This window comes from Nematolebias whitei, chromosome 4 (genome assembly GCF_014905685.2).
Source record: "Nematolebias whitei isolate Nwh7 chromosome 4, NemWhi1, whole genome shotgun sequence".
Lineage (NCBI taxonomy): Eukaryota > Metazoa > Chordata > Actinopteri > Cyprinodontiformes > Rivulidae > Nematolebias > Nematolebias whitei.
In genome coordinates this window covers 20,626,475-20,634,747 of record NC_056501.1, presented here as the reverse complement: position 1 = coordinate 20,634,747, position 8,273 = coordinate 20,626,475, and the positions used below count along the sequence as shown (strand labels likewise).

At 39.3% G+C, this 8,273-nt stretch overlaps 1 protein-coding gene across 1 annotated transcript in view; it reads left to right on the top strand.

Moving 5' to 3' along the window:
• Window positions 1-8,273, top strand: part of LOC119408710 (protocadherin gamma-B4) — a gene marked incomplete at its 3' end in the record, with an annotated part of 30,175 nt that overhangs the window by 16,288 nt on the left and 5,614 nt on the right. Inside the window, exons 2-3 of the mRNA XM_037675551.1 lie at window positions 4,746-4,979; window positions 7,256-7,438. Coding sequence (XP_037531479.1) covers window positions 4,746-4,979; window positions 7,256-7,438 — 417 coding nt within the window. The remainder of the gene's footprint in view (window positions 1-4,745; window positions 4,980-7,255; window positions 7,439-8,273) is intronic.

Here is an 8,273-nt window from a genome sequence, read left to right as displayed (position 1 = left end):
CCATCCATCATTGACGCATTATCTTCCGCTTATTCTGACGTCTGTCCGCTTCACCCTCAGTTGCAAACAGCTCCAGTAGAGCTGCAGATCACGGCATGATGCTGCCAACAGGACCACATTATCTGCCAAGGGCAGAGATGGAATCCTGAGAATGAAATGAAAAAAAGAAAATGGTTTCTCTTTTTAATTGTGTCGCTTTCATTAAAATTTACAGGACTTTAAAATTTAAAACAAATTGGAGGATGTTGCAAACGTTTACAAACATAAAATGCCTGTTTATCGCGTTTACATGGAATTTCAAATTAACAGGGACCCCTTGAACGCACCTCATTGTCTTCTGAGCAAACGGGAAAAAAACACCATCAGCTTTGGCGCTACACTTCGCAACGAGCGGGTCAGACACTGAACTTTACACATTGCTTCACATAATGCTTCACATAATGCGTCACATGAGTCCTTTATCCACTTAATATGAATGCGGCTATGAGATGCACACCACCTGCGGTGAGCACACGTTTCTTGCTTGTGTCACACTCAAAAAACGTCCGCGCTGAACTTCCGCTCCACTGAGTTCTGAACGAAATGCGTTAATTTAAAGGAGCGTTACAAAATATTTGTAGCAAACATACAAGGAAGAACTTTGAATTAGTTCACTGTCAGTAACACCGTTTTAAAGCTATAATTTGAAAAGTTTATGACATACTGACAGTAGTATTTGCTGTTAATTCGACTTTTCAAAGTATTTATAGTGTAACAAAAATCTTGTTGCAGCACTTAGCAATTTTTAGAAGAACGCTGCATTAAAGCAACCTCACTCAAAAATATGTTTAACTGATTTCTAGCAGTACTGCATGTTGCATTCTATGTGTCATGGTATGTTCAGTACTCCCATAAAGAGCACATAGGTCCTGTTTCAATACTGCAGGTTGTAAACATTATGGCAGGTAAACTCTCTCTCTCTCTCTCTCTCTATATATATATATATATATATATATATATATATATGAGCTTGGTCAGGGCACTCATGCCTTCATCATCACATGCTAACATGTCCATTTGCAACATAACCCCAAAACATTCTCTTGCTACATCCTTTTCTCTTTTTCAAACTTAAAGCTTTTATCTTAGACTAAAGCTATCCCAGTAATCAACAAAATAAAACTTTTCATATTTAGCTACTTAAATAAAAAGAGTTCAATCCAAAACATGTTCAGCAAGGGGCAATGTATTAAGACGGTTAAACAAAACCTATATCAGATGTATCCCTGTAAGCAAGTACAACCATAATTTTGTTTGTTTAGTGTTCAAAGGGAGAGTCAATATAATCAAATCAACATCAATGTTTAAATTTCATTATATATTTTTTTGCTATCCTTTTTGAACAAATACCACAAACAGTCCTTGTGTTATTTCTAATTTCAGTGCAATGCCTCCAAATGACTAATGTGACAGATTGTATGATCTGCATGATTGTACAAAGTCTTGGTATTGCTGTGGTAACTTCACTGTCTGACCAGCTCTGGTTGTGACAGGGGTCTCTCCTTTACTATTGTCTCTGTGTGCCGCTGAATGTCCATGTCTCAGCCTCTGGCTGACATTGGATATTTATACTGATATCAATTGTGTCACTGGTGGTACTTCCAGGTGCATGTCTAAGGTGTCTGCAGTTTCTCATAATGGTACTCGCAGATTGCGACTGAACATCATAGGACCTCTTTTTGATTGGATACCTTGCCTAGTCTCTAGACATCCCACGATGGGAAAGGTTGGCTTTTCAAAAAGTCCCCTGCATGAATCAGATTCAAGTCTCTGGCTGAGTTGTTTTATATGTTCTACTGCTCTGACATAGTTGCTTGTTCTTCTGCTTCCGTCTGACTTGAACCACCTTTGTTTTCAACAGACTTGTTTTCATTGGTAACAAAGACTTTAAGAAGCCCCCTACTGTTAAGGTGTGGAGGTGTGACTTGTCAAATCTACATATGTGTGTGTGTCTTATCTCACTCAGCCTTATAACCTGATTCTCTCACTCACTGCTCATTGAATTGAGAAAGCTCCTCGGATGAGGAGCGAAACGTCTTCTGTTACAAATAAAGCCCAGTTGTTTTTGTATTGAACGATGTTTTAATTAATTGGTAACTATGTTTTGGTGCAATAACTGAGCAGTCTCAGTGATGGACTGGTGTTCAGGCTCTGTGATGGTATGTTGAAATGGTCCACGAAAGAAGGATGCGGATCCTGTCCAGCAGCTATGGCTCAGAGAGAGGCTAGTTTTTCTGCCTTAACAGCTGATTCTGCTTTGCCGTTGTTCTGTGTGTATTCTGGTGATGAGTTCACGCGTTAAAATCCCCACAGTTTAGCAACTATTTAAATTCCTGTAATGCATATTGTTATCCACTGTCCAAGATCAAATATGTAATAACTTGATGGTTGAAATGATCTTTCAGTTTCCTCACTGTGGTCAATTTTGTGTCTGCCAAGTCTACATGTCAAAAGTTTGAGAATTAATATATTGTGACGCGATAGTCCTTGTTGTCAAACACAAACAAACCTGTGCCACATTTGCTCACAACCTGCTTGACACTTCTTATGACATTAGTGTTTCTTTTTGTTGTTTGTCAACCATGGATGTTTTATCTGCACTTCCGTGCCTTACCAGTAGACACACATTCTTGCCCTCTGTAAACATCCTTCTACATCTTGGTGAGGTGAATTAACTGGCTATTGATGCATGTCCTCATAGCATCAGGATTTAAAACATGTTCACCACCCTGGTGTCTTAACTCATCTTGTAATTAAAAGTTAGCCTGATTTCACTCAGTACCTGTAGCTTGTCTTTAGACCATCTTTACATCATGGTTTTAATGAGAAGTTGAAATGTTTTGTCCTTTTCTGTGGCTGTCTTTTTATAACGTAGTATGTTTGCTGAGATCGGTAAATGTAAAGCAAATGTCTCTTATTTAGCTTTCTGGTGGAACAGCTCAACTCAAAGTATCTGCTAGTACCAATTATGCTCCTGACTTATAAAATATTTCTACATCATGCTTACATATGCACAGCATCATAACTTGTGGCCTTTGGTGTGCTCAGTAATGTTTTTGGCACTATGGTTTCTAATGGCTTGTTATCACTAAACAGTTACTTTGTAGCCATACAGTATGTGCACTGATTTTTCAATGTTGATAATCATTGCATGGGACTCATTTTCAATCTGACTATGGGTGCGCTCTGGTTTTACTGCTCACGTGGTTAAAACAACTGGCTTTTCCATTTGCAATAGGGCTGCACCTAAAACTGTCTAAAGCATCAATCTGCATGGTCAGCTCTTTGTCATGTTTATAATATTTTAGTTCTGGAGCACGTAGCATTGTCTTTTTCAGACTGAAGCTTCTTCTGTCTTCTGCTGTTCAATTCCATTCAGTGACTTTCAAGTCTCAACACCTTGCATAGATCTGACAGCTGAGGGTAAAATGTGGTTAGGTGATTTACCATACCTATTAGTCTTTGCTTTACTGTTACATCTGCCAGTGCTGGCATCTGTTCAATGGCACACATTTTTCTGATCTAGTTTGAGTCTATCTGCAGTCAGGTGATGCTTGATGTGTAGCCTCCTTCTGTTTCAGTCTGAATTTGCCTACATTCAGTTTTATGATTGTTTGTCTGCATCTGTCAAGAAACTGATTCTCTCTTTATATATTTTTAATGAGAAATGCTCTGCTTCATCTTGTGTCTCTCCCTAACATGTGATGAGAATGTCATATGCAGTAATGCACAGTCCTGGCACACTGTCCAATGTTTGTATTAGTTTTCATTGAAAGACTTCAGGGGTCAGACTTATCCCCATTGACATCCTCAATCATCTGTGATGACCAAATGGAGTGGCAAATGTTATTAAATAAATGGAGTCTTCTTCCAGCTGCACATGCCAGAATCCACTCTTGATGACACCCACTGAACATTGATCACCTTTGCTTTCAAGAAGTCTGGTAAAATGACTGGCAACAGATAGTGACTGCTTTAGGGCTCTGTTCAAGGATTTGGGAGCAATATATATTATTTGGCTTGCTGTTCTGTTCCTGTCCAAGCACCATGGCATTGTTCCAGTCTGTACTGCATCCTGCAGGTGTGATGATTCCTCTGTGTTGCAGGTCTTCTTGATTTTCTTTCAGCAGTTTCATTATAGCCACTGGAACTCATTTATGTGGTAAATTCACTGACTTTACTGTGCTGGCGACCTCCGTTTTGACTTTTCCCTCCGAACAAACCTCTTCAGTGAGCACATCAGCATAATTGTCCTTAATGTCTTCACAGTTCTGTTGCAGGTTGTATATATTTGTGTATTTATTTGTTTGTGTGTGACTAGACTGCCTACTGCCATGATGAACTTATAGTGCACTTTAATCAGATTCATCGCCTCGTCGGCCAATCTATCAAGCAAAGCACTGCACCATCTTCATTTTTTACTTGGAACTCTATATATGTTATGCATTTTGGAGTTTCTTGTTTTGACTTTGCACCCCTCTAATAACATCAGCATCCACTTGTTGTACATGACTAGTACACTATTAATGTGTTCCAGCTCAATGTAGGTTTCAGCAGATTAATGAGGATGAGGTTGCAACTTACACCACAGTTTATTCAGAATTGTACTCTGTTTTTGCCTAACAGTACACCTGCATAAGGAACCTTAAGAGTCTATGTAAGCACTGCCCGTCTCTTCATCCTCCATTCTGTAATCTTTCTACTAGATGGAGTAGAGTGGAGTGGTGTGGACAGAACCGCCTGCTACTCAACGCTGGAAAAAGAGCTGCAGGTGGACTACAGGACGAAGATAAGCCCCCACCCCCCACCTCACAACTTTATCAACATCCAGGGTACTAAGGTAGAACCTGTGGATTGCTACAACTACCTGATGGGGATCCACCTAGACAATAAACTGGACTGGATAGCTAACACCAATGCCATCTACAAGAAAGGGCAGAGTTACCTTTTTTTTCTTTTTTTTTTTTCTGAGAAGACTCGGGTCCTTTAACATCTGCAGGACCATGCTGCAGATGTTTTACCACTCGGTGGTTTCCAGCAACATCTTCTATGTTGTGGTGTGCTGTGGCAGCAGGGTGAAGAAAGCTGATGCCAACAGACTCCATAAGATCATCAAGAGAGCTGTCTCAGTTTTGGGAGTGGACCTGCAGTCTCTGAAAGATGTGTCTGAGCAGAGGATGCTGAGGAAACTGCTCCAGATCCTGAACAACATGTCACACCCCCTGCATGCTACACTGGATTCTTACTGCAACAAACAATGTAATGTGTCTGTCTGCACTTGACCTATTTTAGACCTTAATTGTGGGTATTTATATATTCTCTGTTGTTTTTCATATTCTCTGTTATGTTTTAAATCTTGTGTGATTCTTTGTGTTTGTGCCTTTGTACTGAAACTATGGCACAACAATTTCCAGCGGGATCAATAGTTATATCTTATCTTATCTCATATTATCTTATCTTAGATATGTCTCTGTAACATCCATTACCTCCTTGTCTGTTTCTGTAATGCAGGTGATATACTCGTAGTTATGACTTACATATTATGTTGTTATAATTTTGTGTTTCTATCTCTTTTGGTCAGATTTTGTTTAGCATCTTACTGCAAAGTGTTTTTGTTTTTGGCCCTACCATACTTTGTACATTTTTTTTTTCTAAATATGGGCATTTATCGCCCTTTCTCATGTGTTTTCCCACATAATTTACACTGTAGTGTATTGCTGCATTTAAACTGGCACTGTGCTTCTTGCACTGTGTTCACCTTTTCCATCATAGGTCTGGTGATGGTTTTGACATGTTATTTAGAAATGTCAGCTGCTCTGCACAGCTGCAAACATGTGGAATGCAAAGTTTATCTCTTGAAGTAGTCCGTTTCTCATGCTTTTATTGTTACTTCTGCACACAATCCTGCTATAAGAGAATCTCTCAACATTCTGAATTTATTCTCTCACTTAAAGAAACTGGTCCGGATGACACAACTTAACCTTTTTTGTTGTTATTTACATGGATTATTGAGCTTACAACCCCCCTTTTTTTTTGTCCTGGAATTATGTTTTTGTTGACAGTGAGTTCAGTGGTATAACTGTTGATATTTTTACTGGTGTCCTGGTTTCTTGTGAAAATAAAGCATTGTTACTCAGCAGGCTTGTTCATGCAATGCTCATCAAAATTCTTGATAATGTCTATATTGTAAGCATCATTAGCTGTATCTGCCACCAGCACATTGTTCTTTGCTACTGTTGCCAACAAGAAATACAAATAGATTTGCCTTCTGTTTGTTATTTGCTTCTGGTATTTGTGTATGTCCAAAAAACATTCAAGCACATCCCTGCAGCTTGTCCATGCCTTTGCAAGGTTGCAGCAATACAGGCATGTGTGGCTCATTCAGTCCCTTCATGATGCCACTCGACGGTGTTTCACTGTCAGCTGAGGCTAACACTAAAGGGTACACTTTAGGGCTGCACTTCTAAACACCAGAACGAGTCCTTTACCACTGCCACCACGAGTTATGTCATTTAAAATTTACTAAACGTTGGCAGATAAACTAAATACAGCTTGGTCTGGACACTCAAACATTTGGCTACACACAGTAATGTAAATATATATTTTTCTCCATTCATCCTGAAGACAGCATCTTGGTTAGAATGAAAGAAAATAGTTTCACTAATGTCAAAGTTTTACCTATTCAATAGTTTAAAAATAGTAAAATACATGACTGTAGTAACGCATATGAAGAAAAAAAAAAACACTTTCTAGACTTTATACACTTTGATTGGGAAAACTTTATTTAATTATTGACGGTATAGCCTATTGTGATTTGCCCAAAATAATAAATTTTTTAAAATGCCATGTAACTTTCTTTTCAATAAAAGCACTGTAAAATAATAATAAAATAAGTTCACCTCGTTTTTTCTTTTTATTATTATTTTTATTAGTATTATTTATTTACCAGCCTTGTTATAACAATGTAAATGCTGAAGATGTCAGTGTGTACCAGTAAACGGGTAGACGGGGTTGTCCTCCTCCGTTTGGTCACTGGATTTAACCTCAGTCTTCTGTTGCATTGTGTTTAGAACACCGGCTCTGGACGTTTGATAACCTAGTTCTGTGAGAAATTAGGAATACGTCTTCAAAACGCTTGAGATTCTAGGTACACCTCAGGTAACCTTGTTGCTTTGTTTGTTTTTGGAGAAAAGAAAAAAAAAAATGTCGTGGACAGCTGCGCTGCGCTGCGGCCTGGCTCTTGTTTTTCTGTCCCTCCGCCTCGTCAGAGGAGACGTGAGCTTCTCTGTTCCGGAGGAGATGAAGCGCGGATCTGTGATTGGAAACATCGCGAAGGACCTGGGACTGGACCTGGGAGCGTTGTCTGCTCGGAAGGCTCGCATTGACACAGAAGATAACGGTGTTGCATACTGCGGAGTGAACCTCCACACCGGAGAGCTGATTGCGCAACAAAGGATCGACAGAGAGGCTTTGTGTGAGAAGAAGCCGACGTGTGTGATAAAACAGGAGCTGGTGCTGGGAGATCCTTTAGAAGTGCATCGTATTACCATCCATGTTCAGGATATTAATGATAATTCACCGCAGTTTAAGGAAGAATCACTAAAATTAGAAATACGTGAATCGGCTGTGAGAGGAGCGGCTTTCCTTCTGAATGAAGCGCACGACGCAGACATCGGAGAAAATGCTGTTCAGAGCTACTCCCTGCAACAAAACGATCATTTTAAATTAAATGTTAAATCAAAAGGAGTTGGGAGGAAATATAGTGAACTAATATTGGACAAAGAGTTGGACAGAGAGGTTAAAAGAGAAATCGTGTTGCTCCTCACAGCTCTAGACGGTGGATCTCCTCAGAGATCAGGTACTGCAGTTATTCATGTCTCTGTGCTGGATGCTAATGATAACGCCCCAGTGTTCAGTCAGGCTGTTTATGAAGCCAGTCTGCCTGAAAACTCTCCTTTAGACACTGTGGTGGTTACTGTGAGCGCGACTGATGCAGATGAAGGAGTGAATGGAGATTTGACTTATGAATTTGATCACGTGTCAGATGAAAACCAAATATTCATTCTTCATCCTGTTACAGGTGAAGTTAAAGTAGCGGGAGAAATAGATTATGAAAAGAAATCGTTTTATGATATGCAGATCATTTCTAAGGATGGATTAGGATTGGCGTCATATGCGTCTTTAATTATTGAAATAATTGATGTGAATGATAACGCTCCAGTTATTTATGTAAA